Source organism: Drosophila rhopaloa, unplaced genomic scaffold, assembly GCF_018152115.1.
Source record: "Drosophila rhopaloa isolate 14029-0021.01 unplaced genomic scaffold, ASM1815211v1 contig_133, whole genome shotgun sequence".
In the NCBI taxonomy this organism is placed as follows: domain Eukaryota; kingdom Metazoa; phylum Arthropoda; class Insecta; order Diptera; family Drosophilidae; genus Drosophila; species Drosophila rhopaloa.
The window spans coordinates 268,599-288,938 of record NW_025335010.1 but is presented as its reverse complement, the minus strand read 5'-3'; the positions used below and the strand labels follow the sequence as shown (position 1 = coordinate 288,938).

Here is a 20,340-nt window from a genome sequence, read left to right as displayed (position 1 = left end):
CAATATGCAGATAAAGTTTTAAAACAGCACTGAACGGAAGTCTAATTTGTATAATTGGCTGTTATTAAATCGATTTCCGCATTTCTCCCTGATTCTTTTCCAATATATTTTTTTGCTCATTACTCAAATATCGGACGACTATATCTTATAAATTGGTCTCATTTATCTTCCATAATGGGCGTATGGTTCAATGAATTTTATTCGCGCAGTATAAAAGCATTCAACGAATACCTTCCTTGAGATGATTATATTGTATAATTTTCATATATCTGCCATATTTACAGTACGGCTATACACAGTATAATAGTGTTCTTGTTTTTATTAGCATGAAATATTAGCTTTGGACAATATCTAAGTAACAAGGAACAATTATTTGAAACATCTGTTAAGTCCCGAAAATGATACGCGGGGCAGCTGTTTGACAATTAAACAGAAACAATTTTGTTTATAATGACATTCTAATTCTAATGATGACATTTTTTGTTTTATAGCAAACTTTGAAGCTTTGCATTTGATGTTTCCTAATGAATACTCTAATAACAATGTTGTCAGATCGACGAAATCTTTTGAATCTTATTTGTTTACTTATTTTCTTTTGGCATGATAGGAATAAAAATGCTGGGAGTTACTATCAATTGTAAAACCTTCCGGACCGATGGACTCACCTTCTTTTTTATAATTCCGTCTGCAAGGTTATAATAAGCTTTTTATAAGAACACGTAAGCTTACCTTGAGGCTAATGTCTCCCCTGGCAAAGTTACGACAGGGGTACCCGTCCACAAGACGTCCATAGATGTAGTGTGTCCATTGCATAATGGAGTGTCAAGACATATATCAGCTAATTGACCGCGACGTACGTGTTCTTCTTTAGCAGCTACATTTGAAAAAATTACTCTATCAGGAGATATTCCTATAAATATTAAAAAAAATATATAATTTTTAGAATTTGTATAATAAATCATATTTACCGAAATCACTAACTGTCTTTTTAATATTTTGTTCACCAACTGCTGGAAACCTCAGTAACCACAAAACTGACTTAGGCACATTTTTTAAAATTTGTATCCAAGATTCAAGTGTTTGAGGATCGATTTTGTACAGCTGATTAAAATTGCAGTAGACAATAGCGTCGTCAGGTAACATATATTGTCGACGAGTGGTTATTACAATATTTTGTGGTACCTCTTCACCGGTAGCGGCCTTATTGTTAGTTTGGGTAGTAGCCAATCCGTTTTGAACAACAACACCATTTAAAGAAGTTTGTACTTGACCAGACGCTATCATTGATACTATTTGTGTCGTATTTGGCAGCTCAGCGACTTTATGAGTAATTTCGACTGGTTTTTGTACGTTAACAACTTCCTTAATCTCTTTTACATCTGTATTTTCAACTAGAGGTGATAAATCCGTGGCATTTATAACCGTTACATTATCTACAACAGAGGATTGTTGTTTGTCACATACAATTATCCGCTCTTTTAAATGTGGAAACATTTGCTTATGGTCGCCAATGAAATATGTGTGCGGCATATAAGACAACTTCTCGCTGTATTGGTAAGCCAAATCCATTGGACTAGTAATAGCATCAGTAATAATATAGTCCATGAAACTAGCGCCACTAGTACCTGGATAGCCCAACCACATTACTTGTATTGGAGCAGGGCGAAGAGCAAATATTTCATTTCTTGCTCCCTTCGTGTATCCATTCATATTTACCAAAATATGTATACCGTCATTATAAATTTTATCTGCCGCTTTGCCATTACAAGAAATTTGTGAGAGATCCACAAAGTTTTCAGATTCTCTGCTGATTTTATATCGAAATGTTGTCCCATCATCTGCACTTAAAGCATAACAGAAAATCTCTACTTTTGAACGATCGTGGAGACCTGGCACAGATTGCATTAAGTGTGAGGTAGGATGATTTCCAAAGTCCGAGCTTAGATACCCTATACGTAGCCTAGCATTGGCTGGCAATTCTTTTAAAAAATTATACGGTTTTTTATGAAGCACATGAACTTTTTCTAAACATAAATTGGCATGACGGGCTGCAATTGCTTTACGATACTCATGTGTCAAAGGATAAAGCATTGAGTGATGTGGATGCACGGATGGTAAACGGTTTTTTTCAAGCTGCTCGGCAACTATACTAACCAATTTCTTCATTCGAATATCATAGTCAGTCCAATCACAGACGATTTGCAAACAATGAGCCAAATTACAATAAGCATCAGGAAAATCAGGTTTTAGCTTTAGGGCTGTTCGATAAGATTGAATAGCTTCTGGAATATTGCCAGAATCTTTATGAATGCTTGCCAAATTACTATGGGCATCAGCGAAGGCTGGGTTAATTTGAATCGCTCTGGTGTAGCATTGAAGTGCTCCGCTGACATCTTGTAATTCTTTAAGGGTGTTTCCCATATTAGAATAGGCATCTGCAAAGGTGGGCTGAATTCTGATGGCCTCTTTGTAATGCATTAATGCTTCCTTTAATTTTCCTTGCTGTTGCAAAACGGATGCCAAGTTTGAATGGGCGGCAGCAAAATCAGGAAACACTTCCAAAGCTTTCAAATAAAGTCGAGTTGCTTCTTCAATGTACCCTTGCTCTCTTTTTATATTGGCTAAATTATTAAGGGAATCTGCATGATTTGAACACAGTCTTAGTGCAGTGTTATAGCAATCCTCAGCTTCTTTAACCTGGTATAAATAATAATAATAATTAGTGCAAACGAAACATATATAAATGAACGTACCTGCCCTTTCTCCTTAAGAGCATTTGCAAGATTGCAGTAGGCATCGGGGAAATTTGGCTGCAGCTCTATTGCCCGCCTATATGTGTCGATAGCTAAATCAATAAGGCCTTGTTCATAATAAACGCAGGCCAAATTTCCATGAACTACAGCATTATTCGGGGATAAGTTTAAAGCACGTAAGTAGGCAGCTACAGCCCTAAAATAAATTTTTTTTTTATTTACAATATTGTTCAGCATCGTTTGAGCTCTTAGAGTTGAAAACTTTAAAAGTTAGATTAGTTTTTTGACAATAGAAATCTGTTAACATAAATTTCAATTTACCTTTTCCACAATACCTTTAAACGAACCCAGAAAGGCAACATATTTTGTTCGTTGTTTGTATATTTTAGCTTTTTCGTATATTCCCGATCTTCATAGCTTATCTTGACTATTGTATAAACCACCACGCATTGGTACTCCATTACAATTATTGACTAATTCTTATTATTATCCATTATCAAATATTCAATTTTTTTTAAACGATAGAATATTTTTTATATGATAACTCATCAACTAACAACGCGTTCAAATTTGATCTTTAATATAGCTTTTTGTTGAAATATACGTTTGTATATACAATACACATAAAACACAATATATGCAAATGAATAACCTTCAATGACGTAAATAACCGCAAACTTGTACACACTGCCGCTCAACTAAATAGGTTTCATAGCTACTCATGTTAAATATCAAAAAAAATAAATTTATTGTTTAATTAGGATGAGGCAGACACACAGGCTGACAGACAAGAAATATATTCATACAATCAAAGTACTTTTCGCCGTGAAATGTATAAATGTTCTCCATAATTGCTATAAAAATGTATATTGATTTATTAAATCATGAGAAGACCGTTTTGAACGTAAAAGTTTATACATTAAAACCTCGGAAATAACAGTTATTCAGGGGTAACATAAAAACCGCATGTCGATTGCAAATAGTTGTTTTTTTTTTTGAATTTTTTATTTAAAAATTGGCTGCTAAGGGTAAACACCTTATCAAATAAAAAAAAAACTAAGAAAATTACAACCACCAAGCAAGCCCTTCATCAAGAAAAAAATAGGGTATGGAAACGCAGTCGAAGCTGCAGTTTCTGACATAGATGATAAAAGTGATTTTACATGTTAATCTTTTTAGATAGCGCTCAAAATGTACTTCGGAAAATTAAACGACTATTTAGCAATAGATTTAGTAAGCAAACGTTGAAATAAATAGATGAATATAAATGATAAAAAAAATTATTGAAATAAAATGTATAATATTTAATATTTTTTATAATAATATGTTTATTATATTGTATACATTTTATATTATATTTTTAAGTTATAAGTTTTTTTGTATACCCTTGCAGAGGGTATTATAATTTCACTCAAAAAGTTTGCAACGCAGTGAAAGAGACATTTCCGACCCTATAAAGTATATATATTCTTGATCAGCATCCAGGAGAGTCAATCTAGCCATATCCGTCCGTTCATCTGTCCGTCCGTGCGTCCGTCCGATTCTATTCCCTCAGTTTTAAAGCTATCTGCTTAAAACTTTCTCAAAAGTTGTCTTTCTATTGTAGGTAGTATATAAGTCGGAACGAGCCGGATCGGGCGACTATCATATAGCTCCCATAGGAACAATCGCAAATAAATTTTATAAAAATTATAACATTGTTGTTTTTAATTATTTTTTTGTTCTTTGGGATTTTGTAATATTAAAATATTATGAAATTACGGTTTTATATATAGCTCCCATAGGTAAATCAAAAAATAAAAATAAATAAAAAAACTGTTATTTCGGTGTTTTTCTTTTTATTAAAATATTCCTTTGAGAAATAGTAATTATATACTATTTTAGAATAACGCTTTTAGTTTTATCAAAATCGGACAATAATATCATAAGCTGCCATAGAAACGATGGCGAAATGCAGCCCAAAATCGACAAAGCTTCATTGTTTTTAGTAATTAGGTAGAGAATTCGAAATTAAGTCGTTTTGTAATAACTGCAAGGGTATATAAACTTGCCGAAGTTAGCTTCCTTTCTTGTTTTTATTAATTTTTATTACAGCCTTTCAGCCACTTGGCGCAAATTCTTATTAGCTATAAGTTCCATTACCATAAGTTCCATTACCATGGTTTTTGTTTTAAGTTCATTTCATTGGTGGTGGGATACCCCTCTATAAGCAAAAAATAGCTAATGTTCAATTCCACAGGTTCGGACTCATATTTTATATATTTTATATTTATGTGTTAGAGTCGTTGGGCGTTCATCACAGAGCAGCCAGGAGTTTAGATTTCTTAGGATCAATGCTTAAGGTCGTAGCAGGGACACCGGACGCCGGTGACTTTGATTTATGAATTAGATTTACCGAAATGAAGTTAATTGAGTGAAACTATTGGATATGTGAGTGCTTTATTAAAAAGAACAAAAGAGGAGGAACGCGTCCGTTCGTTGTGAAATTACAGGCGAGAGAGAGTTCTTAGATTTATATCGATATATATATGGAGTTGCTCCCAGGCAACTATCGCAATCGGCTGACAGACGGCGTTGCCAAATAGTTACATATTTCTAACACTCCTTCTCAACGCTGTTTGTCATTTTACAGGATAATTAAAATACGTTATTTACAGCAAACCCATCATATTAATACTTAGATATACAGGATTCTTTACAAGATACTGCGCGCTTTGATTATCGCTGTGCATTATAATCGGTTGGACTTCACCAAGACCCATCTCACTCCAAAGTTTACGAATATACACTGCCTCCTTGTAGATGCAGGGTTCGCTCGGACATGCTGAGAACCCTAACTTCAGAATGGTCTCGTCCAGGCTTCTGTTCCACTCTCGGCCACTTTGTTTTAAGCCGTAAAGCGATTTGTGCAGCTTCAGAACCTTTCCTGGATGCTTTTCGTCAGTAAACCCCTCAGGTTGCCTCATGTACACCACGTCATGGAGTTCACTGTTGAGGTAAGCAGAAGAAACATCAAGTTGGTGCATATACATACCATGTTCGACCGCTATCGCAATCATCAGCCTTATTGATGAATATCTGGCCACCGGGGAAAACGTGTCAGAGTAGTTGATACCATATTTTTGTCCACAGCCCTTTGCAACAAGCCGTGATCTCAAACGTTACACATTGCCATATTTATCTCGCTTGACCGCGTAGACCCACTTGCATCCAATGGCCTTCTCTCCCTCAGGCAGCTCGACAAGTGTCCAAGTCTTCCTCTCTTTTAGACTATCAACTTCTTGTTGCATAGAATTCTTCCTGTCCTCTGCATGTCTGGTCTGGAACTTAGTGCATCTTTGAAACTTGCTGGAACCTCAACATCACTTTTGGTTATGACATTGACAGTTTGGTACTCCTTTCGAGGTCTCCCACGCCGCCCAGAACGAACAAGTTTTGGCCTCCCAGGGCCCCGTTTATCGCTTAGCAGCACCTCTGCTTCTGGCAGCAGCTCTGCTTCTGGCAGCACATCTTCATCTGGAAACACCTCGGCTCCTGGTAGTACTTCTGCTTCTGGTGGTTGCTCTTCTTTGTTCTCCTCGCTGGCATATACATCGGGCTCGTTTTCGTCATAAGCTCCCATCTCTTCAATTTGTGGAGCGAAATTACTTTCATTATATTTTTGCTTCTGAAAATGCTCCAAAAATATTACGTCACGTGACTCTGTGAGTTTTCCTGTACATGGATTATACAAACGGTAAGCAGCAGCCATATCTGAATACCCTACAAAAACATATTCGATTCCTTTCGGTTTGAATTTACGTGTTTCTTATCCAAGCCGATCGCTTTAACCCCGAATACCTTGAGATGAGCTACACTCGGTTTCCGTCCGAACCAAGCTTCGAACGGCGTCATATCCTCCAGTGCTGATGACTCCGATCTGTTTCGCAAGTATGCTGCAGCAGCTACGGCTTCCGCCCAAAATGCTTCGTCCATATTAGCATACTGCAACATGCTCCGAGCCATCTCAACCAACGTTCTATTAGCTCTTTCCGCCACACCGTTTTGTTGAGGTGTATACGGTACAGTAAGCTCTCTCTTTATTCCATTGCTTACCAAGAACTGCGTAAACTCTCCGCTCAAATACTCCCGCCCGTTATCGCTGCGCAGGATTTTGAGCCTTTCTCCTGTTTGTTTTTCCACCAGTGCTTTAAACACCATGAACTTTCCGAAAACTTCATCACGCGTCTTCAGAAAATATACATGCATATATCGCGATTTATCGTCTATAAATGTCACGAAATACCGAGATCCGCCTTTTGATTTTTTTGCTCATCGGTCCGCAAATGTCTGTGTGAACACGTTGCAAAATATTATTCGTTTTCAAGTGCTCTCGATACGGATAGAAAGTTACACTGTAAATCTTTTACATAAAGTACATCCACGAGATCGATCGTACTTTTCTTCCATTTTATGCGTACATTTCCACGGCCTTCCGCCATGATGCTAATATTATTTTTTCTCTATGTTCCTTCATACTTGTAAAACTAGAGCGATTGCAACACAAATGGGTCGTGGTACCAGTGTCTAAGCACCAAACGCTCTCTCGGCGCTCTCCGAACTCACTTGGCCCATTAGAGAAAACAAAATAATTACGACTGTTCTCCTTCTTCTCTCCGCCTTTCCTTTCGGGTTTACCCTTTTCGCGACAATTTACAGCAATATGCCCTTGACGACCGCATGCCCAAAACGCTCTCTTGTTCTTGTCTTTGTTCTTCCATTCGGTTTTGGCAGACACTTTCTCTCTTCGCGACGCAAACATTCTTGTCTCTATCTCATGAACCGTTTCGTCGTTCTTTCGTCTCTCTCCTTCTTCCAGCAATTTGATTTTTAGCACATGCAACGACGGCAATCTGTCGCGCGTCTCGACAGCAACAACAAAATTCTCAAATGCATCACTTAGGCCAGACAACAACAAAATAACTGTAACTTCTTCGGGTAGAGTTACCCCGACTTCGTTCAGTTTCTCCAGAGTATCAGAAAATTTGCTTATATGCGATCCAATGTTGTTTTCTTCTGCCATTTTCATTCGAAGCAATTGCCTAAGCAGAAATACACGCCGCGCCGGTCCTGTTGGTCTATGTATTCCTAGAAGCCTGTCCCATGCTTCCGCTGCACTAACACAATATTTTACATGATTTATTTGAGACGGTTTTATATGTAACATTATGCTCGCAAGAGCTTTCTCATCTTTTGTATCAAATGCAGCCTTGACTTCTTCACTGTCATTTTCATTCTTTACAACACGACGGCAAACCACTGCCCAAAAATCTGCGTATATTAAAACGCTTTTCATTTGCACAGCCCATGCGCTGTAATTTTCCTCATCGAGTCTTTCTATGAAATTCATACTTGGATTCATTTTTCCGTGTTTAATCGCGAAGCCACTAACTTAGCCTAAAGTCCAGAACTTTCCACGCAGGGAGAAGCTCACTTTTTACCGCAATGACTACACACACACAACCGTAACCGTCTTTTTAACGCGAAGCCCTCTACTGGGCCTTAAATCCAGAACTTTCCTCGCAGGGACAAGTTCACTTTTTACCGCGATTACCAAACACGATCACACGCAACTCTTTTTATTCCTTTCGCAGTGTCAAGTCACTCTGGGCCCATAACCTATTGGATATGTGAGTGCTTTATTAAAAAGAACAAAAGGGGAGGAACGCGTCCGTTCGTTGTGAAATTACAGGGGAGAGAGAGTTCTTAGATTTATATCGATATATATATGGAGTTGCTCGCAGGCAACTATCGCAATCGGCTGACAGACGGCGTTGCCAAATAGTTATATATTTCTAACAGAAACAATAAGCGAATTCAAATAAACACCAAAATTCAAATCAGATTAATCAACTAAGCTCTACTGTGAATCAAATTCTGAGATCGGCTAAAAAATCACAAGTAGACACTGGACATTTGTATGAGGCTCTACTTGCTAGAAACAGAATGCTGATCATGAAATTACAAAATTTAATGGTTGCAATAACCCTTGCCAAAATAATATTTTTAGTCCGAATATTTCTCACGAAGACTTAAAATCAGTTTGGATTGAGGGAACTTTGGTCTGTTTCGTCCGTAAAAATTCTGCAGTCCGTTAACATCTTACACTTTATTATAAAATTTCCTAAAATAAAGTTAGCATGGAAAAAATAGCTGTGTTCCCAGTCACCTATAATGAGACAATGTTGCAGATAATAGACAACGTCATAGCGGAATGCGGAGAAATGCACGCCATTAAAAACTGCTCCGTATCATGCGCCAAAGAACTGCATGCAGGTGCGACCTGCACCCAATCACCTACGTGGACAAATCAAGGACCGGTCAGCCAAAGTTCGAGTGGACAATGGGACAGAAGTCTGGATTCATGGCACACACCTCATCACCTTCGACAGACAGGCCGTGATAAATGAGACCCTCTTCACCAACCATGCTAGTGCTCAGAAGAGAACTCCAGGGGCAGCAAGTTCCCCATTGTTGAATATTACCGCCAACCAAGATGTTCTCAGACTCCTGCATTGGTCTCACTTATTAGCGACTCACAAGTTAACTGTGGTCAGCCAAAACAGAGTCGTTGACCACAGCCAAAACAGATTCGTTGACCACAGCCAAAACAGAGTCGTTGACCACAGTTACTTCAACCATATCGCTCCGGTCAAATTGCTGATCTAGCGACGGGCCGGACATTCGTGCACAGACGACAAACGCATCATATTTGCTTGGCCGCTGTGAGCTTCTGTTAGCTATAAGCCAAGTCCTTATATTCAGTCTTGTTTTGAATTTACTTAAATAAAGAGCTATTGCTAGTAAACATTACATCGGCCATCGCCGTTCTTATATTAGGTTGTCAAATAACTCCCTTCCGCTTTTTTGCTTTATAAAAATTGATACAGTGAACGGATTTAGCTGGTTGTCAAATAACTCCCTTCCGCTTTTTTTGCTCTTTACTAAATGCTTTATAAAAATTGATACAGTGAACGGATTTAGCTAAAATATGCGTCGTTTTGTTCGATAATGTGTTCATTATCATAATACCCTCTCGTAGAAACTTACCTCCTTCTTTGCGAAAAACTCTGACAGCCACTTTCCGCAACCCTCTTTTGATCCCAACTTTACACCAGTAAGGGCATTCGCCATGGAAAGGAACAGGTGGTAGTCACTTGGCGCTATGTCCGGGCTATATGGTGGATGCGATAAAATCTCCCATCCGAGCTCCCGTAGGTTCTGACGAGTCATCAAAGAAGAGCGTGGTCTGGCGTTGTCCAGAATTCCTGTTGGTCAATTCTGGTCGATTGCCAGCTTCAAGCGGTCCTGTTGTTCGTCTGGACATATGAGAGCAGCTCATAGTGTATGATTCCCTTCCAATCCCACCAAATACATAGCAAAACTTTCCATGCCGTCAATCCCTGCTTGGCCACTGTTTTGGAAAATTTACCGGTCTTCAACCACGAGCGTTCTCGCTTGATATTAACGTATGTGATCCATTTTTTCGTCGCCAGTCACCATCCGCTTCAAAAATGGGTCGAGTTCATTCCGTTTCAGCAGCATATCGCATGCGTTGATTCTGTCCAACAGGTTTTTTGCGTCAAATCATTCGGCACCCAAACTTCCAGCTTTTTTTTCTATCCAGCTTTCTGCTGATGGTTTAAAACGGTTTGGTTGTCTTATCCATGGTGTCGTTTGCACCGGCTCTGAATCGTCGAAACCATTCCTCCGCGGTTCGAAGTGCTAGAGTACCATCGCCTAAAACACCATTAATCTCACGGAATGTTTCTCTAGCGGATTTACCTTTCACGAAGGAAAACTTTAAAACAGCGCAAATTTCGGCGTTAGCGAACTCCATGTTTACACATGTATAACTTTTCAACGTAATAACCAAACTTGTTATGAATAGCGTCGTTTTGTAGATTAGGGCTAGACCCCTCAATCGATATATAGCATTGCCCGATGCCGATATGTAGCGCTTTGCACAAAGCCGCCAAATTCAAAACCAAAAAAAGCGGAAGGAAGATATTTGACAACCTGATATTTTCAACACTCTTACGGAGCTGAAGGCCAGGGGCATAGGAGGGCAGTTACCCTCTCACCGTAAACCTTAATTGGCAACACACAGATACTCTACAGTATCAATCTTCCCGAAGCTAAGGGGACCCGCTAGCGGCACCCTCATTCCCGGCGGCAACCATTTCCAGACTTCCCCAAAGATACATGGTTTACCTTCAAAAACATCGATGGTCCCAAACATCGAGTATTTTCCAGCTCTACACACCACTCGCTATCCAGCTCGAGAGTTGCCCCCTATTGGTATTCAATAATTCGGGTTTAGAACTGCTTCTTGAGACTGGTGTCCAACGGAAACTCTTAGATGCACTATTCCAATGACCTTAAATTAAGGTATTGGTATAAAAGGCCTCAACTTCATTAAATCATTGTACTTCGATGATGACTGCCCCAAATAAGGTCATTCGGAAAGTGCTATTGTCGTAGTTGAGGTGTTTTGCTGCGAGAAATGAATGCAATGGTTTACGGAGTTAATAATGGCAATTATACTTTCCCAGTAAGACCACACAAACCTCATTAAATTAACTTTTTTTTTGTGTACTTTCACACAATACTGTAGACGAATAAAATACCAATCGTATTCATCGTTGACTAGGTTGGGCTAAGAATTGAATCATCAGTGAGCTAATTTAAATGGTTCGGTTAATGGGCTTCATTAGCGGTATTTATCTAAACCTCGGCAAGCGAGGGCCCGCTGCGACCAATCTTTGCTGTAGCTCGTCAGTCGGTCGCTCGGCACCGTCGTCCTCCGAGACTTCGTGTCAGAATCCACTCGTGCCAGGATGCGCTCCCAAAATGTGATTAGTTCTTCTGCAACTTTACTCGGCTAGCATATGCCACCTATTGTTCGTCTCCCTCCACTTGCTGTGTTAGGACGGCGCCGAGCCCGTAGTCGCTCGATTCCGTTTGCAGTTGGACGGACATGCTCCTACAGAGCGAGTTGTTGTGTGTTTCCCTTCCTCAGCAGGGTTGACATTTGTTGTACTACGGCGAACCCCAACTATGAATAAAGTTCCTTGCAGACTGCCAGCCCATCTGCTTCGAGCAAAATCCCAATAACAATAGTGTCATTCATGATGTTGGATGTGTTCAATCGAATGTCGAAAACGAGCACACATTCATATTTGGCTATCATATATGTGCTAATTACGAAGTCGATCGAAATTTATTTTGGCAACCAGCCCCCAATACCAAGAATGAAAATGCGCGTTATCAAGTTGGTCGGTATGTGAACTGCAACGAAGTGATTCAGCGTGTACTAGCGTTTCCTATTCACGAACTTGAGTCTACTGTGGTGCATATGGCGGTGCATCTGGAAAAAGTCAACGGGTAGAATTTATAGCTATGAATGTTGTTCAACGTGCCTCCAGCAAAAACAGCTTTAACAAATCGCAATCTGCCGAGCGATCCGTTGTCTCCGAACTTAGATGTACTCGAAGAAAATGCCACGTGGAATGATACATTTAAGAATTTTAAATGACGGAAGCAAGGTTCTATGACAATTGTTAAAGCAATCATCTAAACTTTTTGAAGTCAGCAACGCACTTTATTTCCTGCTAACATTTTGACATACTTTCCATTGCACGCATCAAACCTGTACCAAAATCCATTTTTTCCTTTATTTTTTCATTCGCCTGATATTAAAACTAAAAATGTCGTCTATCTTTAGAAGATAAATCCGATTTATGGCGGACGATTTATGATTGAACGTAGGTATGTTTTTTACCCAAGAATTTACTTCTCAAATCTTGAAACGCGTTTTCTCGAAACAGTATTTTTACGACTAGCGCATGAGGTTACTCAAAAACAAGAGAGAACGCTATAGTCGGGTACCCCGACTATCAGATACCCGTTACTCAGGTAAAGGGAGTGCGAGGGAGATGGAGATAGAAACTTTGATCACGCATAACTTTTTAACGAATGGTCCGATTTAAAAAATTTCTTCTACATTTCGATAGGTATTGATAAACACAATAAAACTGCATTTTTACTTTTCCGAAATATTTAAATTTTTAAAATTGTATATGACCGATGGTGGGCGTTAAAGGGGGCGTGGCACCTTTTTGAAACAAACTTGCGCTGCGTAGGAACTCCTAAAATCTACATGCAAAATGCCAATCTTCTAGCTTTTATAGTTTCCGAGATCTCAGCGTTCATACGGACAGACAGACGGACAGACGGACAGACTGACGGACAGACGGACATGGCTAGATCGACTCGGCTAGTGATCCTGATCAAGAATATATATACTTTATAGGGTCGGAAACGCTTCCTTCTAGCTGTTACATACTTTTGCACGAATACAATATACCCTTTTACTCTACGAGTAACGGGTATAACTATTAGTCCAATCGGTTCCAAATTTTAAAACGTTATACTATACATATATAGCTATGGTATGAACTGGGATAAAGCAAATCGGTGAGGATTTTCTTTACTTTTCAACTTGATTTGTGGCGATTTTCAAAAAAAAATTTCAATGTTTATTTTTGTGCGAAATTAATAATCCTAGTTCATACCAGAGCCAAACATGTACTCTTCTTTTTTAAGACTTCAGATAAATGGATGCAAAGTTACAAGCCTAAAAAAATAATACATATATGTTCATTTACCAGCCCATTGAAAATCGTCAAAATTTGAAATCGAGAATGGGGAGGTCCTCTTAATAAAATCCGAAATCTGCTCATTTATTGATCCTAAGGAAGGAACAAAGTTCGCCGGGACAGGTAGTCCATAATAAAATTAGATTTTTCTTTTGCAAAGCTGGCCGATTTTCAGTTCAAAGGAGAACGGAAGTTAAATTCGGCAAGCCGATGTTTGAATACCTTTGCTGTCAAGGAATGGATCCAAAATAATGGCGCATTTTGGGAGCTACAGTGGATCGCAGCTTATTTCGCGCAGTTTCCTAAAAAAAAGTTCAAGCCGTTATTCCTGCTAAACTAAGAAAGATAACAGAAAAAAATAAATGCAGTATTTTAAAAGGGAATATTAACTTGTTTATTAAATTAAAACGATTTCCTTAATCATAAAAACAAAACACTTATTAAATAAAAACAAAACGTGCAGGCTTTTTTCATGCCGCAGCTTATTTCATGCAGTTCATGATTGACTGTAGCTTATAGGTGTTTGCTTTCCAGCTCTGTATTAGGTCGCCGACAAACATATTAAACAAAAAGGTTACATTTTGACTCGTCTGCAAATTGGAAGAAGAATATGCTCCCTTGTTCCTAATACAGAGCTGGAAAGCAAACACCTATAAGCTACAGTCAATCAGGGCGGGGATCATCTTATGGTTTGGGCTTGTATTGCAGCTTTTGGCGGGGCAACCTCGTTTTTTTTAAGTTATCATGGATGGCTGAGATGTACCTACAGATTTTAAAGGAAACCCTGCTCCAAACTGCTGAAAAACTGGGCATACGCGATCGATTTCTATTTTACCAGGACAACTTGTCTGGAACTGCCCTCATGTCGTCATAATGCCAGCACAGTCTCCAGATTTAAATGTGATCGAAAATTTATGGGAAATATTGGACATCGCTATAAGTAAGAGGAAGATTTCGAACAAAAACGACATGAAAAGTGTTCTTATGGAAGAATGGAACAAAATTCCAGTGGAAACCACTAAAAAGTTAGTTTCTTCCTTGGGAAATCATCTCAAAGCTGTCCTGAACCAGAAAGGAGGACATACAAAATTTTAGCTTTTAAATTACAAATAATAAGTTAAGAAGAATAAACTGCAGGAAATAAGCTGCGGCATGAAAAAAGCCTGCACATTTTGTTTTTATTTAATAAGTGTTTTGTTTTTATGATTAAGGAAATCGTTTTAATTTAATAAACAAGTTAATATTCCCTTTTAAAATACTGCATTTAATTATACCCGTTACTCGTAGAGTAAAAGGGTATATTGTATTTGTGCAAAAGTATGTAACAGCTAGAAGGAAGCGTTTCCGACCCTATAAAGTATATATATTCTTGATCAGGGTCACTAGCCGAGTCGATATAGCCATGTCCGTCTGTCCGTCTGTCCGTCTGTCCTTCTGTCTGTCCGTATGAACGCTGAGATCTCGGAAACTATAAAAGCTAGAAGATTGGCATTTTGCATGCAGATTCTAGGAGTTCCTACGCAGCGCAAGTTTGTTTCAAAAAGGTGCCACGCCCTCTTTAACGCCCACAATCGCCCATATACGATTTTAAAAATTTAAATATTTCGGAAAAGTAAAAATGAAGTTTTATTGTGTTTATCAATACCTATCGAAATGTAGAAGAAATTTTTCAAATCGGACCATTCGTTAAAAAGTTATGCGTGATCAAAGTTTTTATCTCCATCTCCCTCGCACTCCCTTTACCTGAGTAACGGGTATCTGATAGTCGGGGCACCCGACTATAGCGTTCTCTCTTGTTTTTTCTGTTATCTTTCTTAGTTTAGCAGGAATAACGACTTGAACTTTTTTTTAGGTAACTGCGCGAAATAAGCTGCGATCCACTGGATGTGATCCGATCCGACTCGTTCCGACTTACCTGCAAAAGAAAGACAACTTTTGGGAAAGTTTCAAGCAGATAGTTTTAAAACTGAGGGACTAGTTTTCGTAGAAACAGACCTTTGGGAAAGTTTCATACAGATAAGTTTAAAACTGAGAATTACACATTACTGATATATGAAGTTAAATCTGTTATTAATTGTTATTTAATTTTTGTAATTTGTCTATAATCAATGCGTTCAATTGCTATTACGCATATATTTCTCGAAGGCATTGGAATCTAGATGTATTTGGCAAAGTTAAGGCCAAATAAAAAGGATTGTTCATCCGCCTGCGATCGATTTTGGAGCATTGACGGAATACCCTTATTGTTTCAGTATCTGTTCTGTTCTGAATCGGCCGTTTTGGTAAACGATTCCATTTTAGTTTCGACGTTTTAGTCACGTAAGTTCGTTAATAATTCAAACGAAATAATATACTTGTATGTTAATATTTTTATCATTATTTAAAAAATTAATGTTGGGATGTTTCGTCTCATATGTGATTTTTATACCCGTTACTCGTAGAGTAAAAGGGTATATTGTATTCGTGCAAAAGTATGTAACAGGTAGAAGGCAGCGTTTCCGACCCTATAAAGTATATATTCTTGTTCAGGATCACTAGCCGAGTCGATCTAGCCATGTCCGTCTGTCCGTCTGTCTGTCCGTATGAACGCTGAGATCTCGGAAACTATAAAAGCTAGAAGATTGACATTTTGCATGTAGATTTTAGGAGTTCCTGCGCAGCGCAAGTTTGTTTCAAAAAGGTGCCACGCCCCCTCTGACGCCCACAAGCCACAAGCTGTGGCCAAAGTTTTGATGATATTATGAAAATTTTAATTGATCTGTATTTGTTTCGTCAATAAATATCGATTGGCCTAATAAAAGTTTGCCACGCCCACTCTAACGCCCAAAAACCCATTAAACGCTTAAGCTTGGCTAGCGCCTACATTTCCGCCTTTCATGGCGCCATCTAACGGATGACATTGGAACAGCTGGCCAAGGTGCTCAACAGAGTCAACGTTAATTCTCGATAAGGATTTCTATTAAAGGAAATTGCGATGGTTTTCATTTGTCAATACCGAACTATATCCCAAGAACTATGCAAATCAAATCTAGTTAGCCAAATTGGAGGTCTGAGTCAAACAATGGCGTATATGTGTATGTATGTACGCATGTACATATGTATGTATGTATTTACATTGTACACAGTTGCAATTGCCCGGCAGAGATAACTTCTTTCAAAGAAAGCTATTCGCTATACCCGTTACTCGTGTTGTGCAAACATTTAGACTTTAATATACATAATACTATTTAAGAATGTATGTGTTTAGCCAATATAAGTATGTATGTTTAATATTTCTAGTCAATTTATTGCACTCAAAAACATAAACAAAAAAACAGCTGCTGGTGCAGGACAAAAGCTGCCTGCGCTAAAGCAGGCTGGTGCTGATGCTCGTGCTGTAAAGCTACCAGCACTAAGAGATTGCCGAATTCAAATTGATAATTTGAACTTTTTGTCCTTTTTTCCTGTGGTCACTATAATTCACATTATGTTAAAAAAAAAAAAACATACAAGAAGGCATATTTATATTAAGTTGTTTAGCTGAGTAACGGGTATCTCGAGTCGAGGCACTCGACTATAGCGTTCTCTCTTGTTAGTTGTTAATTTATAGCGATCGTAGTTAAAAACAAAGTTTTGGTTTAAATAAGTTTATGATGGTTTAATGCAGAGTGACAATAATTTAAGATACGTCAAACCATGAATTAATGTTCAGTTTACAGTTCAATTTCACTGGCATTAATTCGGAAACATAAAAATAACATAGATATGCAGTAAAATTCTGCAATTATTTAGGGCAATACTAGAAAAATTATTTAATTAATAAAGTCATTTCACTACCTAAATACCTAGCTCAGCCTTTTCTTAAGATATAGTATCTATTATAGAATTATACCTAAGCATGAGGTTGGGTCTCTAAAGCTGGAACACAAAAGGTTTTCTTTTTTAAGTTGCATTTAATTCTGGGAACTTATCAGAGAATGTAAAGTACTACTGTTGTCTGTTGACATGGACAGACGGATTGTTTTTATAAAAATATTTATTGATTTCAACAAGTTGTCTACGCGGGAGTTAAGAACATGAAAATTTATTGACATCATTTTGCCGTGTAACCACGTATCAGAGATGATACCGATGCGAATTATCCTAAAATTCTGACGAAACTGATCAATGGATATCAAATTTTGCTCTGCGGCTCTGGCAACTGCGAGAACAGATCTATCAGCGCGTTGAAGTGCAATTAATTTTTCAAAATGATATCTATAACAGAAATTTATATTAAATATTTGATGCTTATTTGAATGCCCAAAAAACTATGCTAAGCCAGTTTGATGATGAAACATTCTTGTCAGGGCTTTTTTAAGCAAAAGGAAAACATAGGCAAAGGTATTATCGATTAAAATTATTAATTAACTTAATTTTTATTTTGTATTTATGTTGTGCTATAAAATGTTTATACACAAAGGGTGGCAGCCAGTCTTAAGCGCCCCTTTCGAAAAAAGATGATCTTCAGCTAAGATCAGGGGTCATAGCTGGGTGATTTGGTTTTTTTAATACCAAAGTTATATGGAGACGACTCCTGGTTATTTTTTGGGGTACTTAAACAGTATTTAAAAAAAAACTTATGATATCAAACAAACCTCTTACGGGGAAATTCTTTCAGATTTGGTCAAAAATACATCGAAGTTGGGGAATTTTTTGTGGGATAATGAAATAACATAGAAACATCTATTTTGGATTGTCGAATGTGTCTATCTATCTCTTAAAATTTATGAAATTCCTTATAACTTATACATAATTTGAAAAAATTTCGATTAAAACTTGACTAATTAAATTATAGACATTTGAAAAAAAACAACGTTTTTTTCCAATTTTTTTTTAATTTGACCTTTAAAATAAACTATCTTTTTATATTTTGTACACAGATAAAAAAATATCCTGAATAAATCAAGAATATTTTGATTGAATATAGAACGCGTTTTCTTGAAATTTTTAATCACGTTTCGGGATTAAAATGTTAAATTAATCCAGATTCGGGATTAAAATGCCACAATAATCTGAAACGTTCTTGATTTAAGCTTAAAAATTCTTAAAAAGTCAATTTTTGCTGAGAGCAAGAGCAATCTCTCTCTCGTTTGATCTCTCTCGCATGGTATTCCTATATAAGGTAGTCTTCGGTATTCTTGGGAACCCAAAGCATTTGCAGAGGCATGCGAAAGAAAGAGATAGCAAGTTCAATACTGCGCAGTTATCTTAAACAGACTACCTTATGTTCTTCAGTTAAATGTACCATGCCATGCTCGGTGCGTAGATTTTGGCAATTGAGTCGAGAACGTCGAGAGAGCAACAGTGAAAAGTGAATGTGAAAATGTGTGAAACTCCGGATAGGTTGCTAAACCTGCTGAAAGAGTTTCAACTTGAAAAAGTGCACGACTATCTAATCGGTAAGTAGTACTTACTATGTATATATAATCTAAGTTGTGTATGTGAATATGTATATGTACATATGTGCAAGTGTGGCCGGCAGACAGAGAGCAAATGCATAAAATAAATTAATAAATTAACATAAATACATACATATGTACGAAGAACGAAGCTGCAGACTAAAAAAAGTACAGTACTGTATTTCTATACGCAAGTGCGTTGCCATATGCAACAGTATGTACATACAGACATACATACATACATATGTATGCAGAAATTACAGTTATATACAGCTTTTTGTCTTCTTTACATTCGTCGCAGCCTTATGTGATCATACAATGACATGTATACATATATATGCATGTATTTATGTGTATGTACATGTGTTTGTATATACATTTTTACGCGAATATGTTTTTGCATGTTTCTTTCCCTTTAAATTTATATTTAAATGTCTAAAATAGAATTGTCCAGAAGTCCGACGTATGCGATAAGTGGAAAAAAACATTTGTGTTGCGACGCATGGACCTGACGAAGCTGGCCAGCGCTGAGTTCTTTGCATCCTGGACAAAACTATCTCATAGAAAAGCAGCTGATTTGGTAAGATTACTACATATGTACGTACTAAGTACAACAAAATGATCTTATCTAAAAAGTCCTTATTTTGTAAATTTGCCTACACAGTTATTACTTTAATTTATTTAGGTTTCAATAAGTTTCTCAAATTGGTTTTAATTTTCAGATTGAAATTGACTTTCAATTGCTCTATCCTGGCAAAGGTCATTTGCTTTTGTCGAAGTGGGAAGAATTCAAATTCAAAATTTTGACTCATTACTCAACCCACCTTCGTAACGACTTTTATAAACAACAACTGGCAGTAGAAAAGTCGTCTACAAATAAAGGTAATTATTATTGTTATTAATAAATATATTTGTTAAAACAAGTTATTTCTACATTACAGATCTCCAAGACTTCCTTGTATCGATATTATTAAACTGACGATTGCGGATTTCCAGGAGTCTTTCGTACTTCAAATAGAGACCCTGAACAATATACGCCCTAAGATAGACGAACTAGCGAATAAGTTCTATTTAAAAAAATAATCCTTGCAGCCATTTCTTAGCCTATAACTAAACTAAAAAATAAAACCATTTCAAAATAAAATGTATATACCAAAAATTAAAAATTTTAAGACTTTTTGGGATAAAATCAAGAATTTGAGGATTAAACATTTTAAGAATAGTTGGGATTAAATTAAGAATTTTCGAGATTAAACATTTTAAGAGTAGTCGGGATTAAAAGAAGAATTTTCGGGATTAAATATTTTAAGAGTAGTCGTAATTGTATCAAGAATTTTCAGGATTAAAAATTTTGAGATAGTTGGGATTGAAACAAGAATTTTCCGGATTGAAAAATTTAAGTACGTTCGTACCATAAATAAGAAAATCCGTGATTAGCCTGATAATGATACCGTTTCAGATTGTTTT

The 20,340-nt window shown here is 37.3% G+C and overlaps 1 protein-coding gene across 4 annotated transcripts in view; it reads right to left on the bottom strand.

Moving 5' to 3' along the window:
- LOC108042362 (UDP-N-acetylglucosamine--peptide N-acetylglucosaminyltransferase 110 kDa subunit) overlaps positions 1 to 20,340 on the bottom strand; it is a 177,457-nt gene that overhangs the window by 35,323 nt on the left and 121,794 nt on the right. For 3 of the 4 annotated variants that reach the window (XM_044456581.1, XM_044456580.1, XM_044456582.1), the window contains exons 7-9: positions 2,754 to 2,949; positions 969 to 2,697; positions 730 to 910 (exon numbers count right to left, since the gene is read on the bottom strand). The exons of the other annotated variant lie outside the window; for it this stretch is intronic. In XM_044456581.1, coding sequence (XP_044312516.1) covers positions 730 to 910; positions 969 to 2,697; positions 2,754 to 2,949 — 2,106 coding nt within the window. The remainder of the gene's footprint in view (positions 1 to 729; positions 911 to 968; positions 2,698 to 2,753; positions 2,950 to 20,340) is intronic. 4 annotated transcript variants of the gene reach the window in all.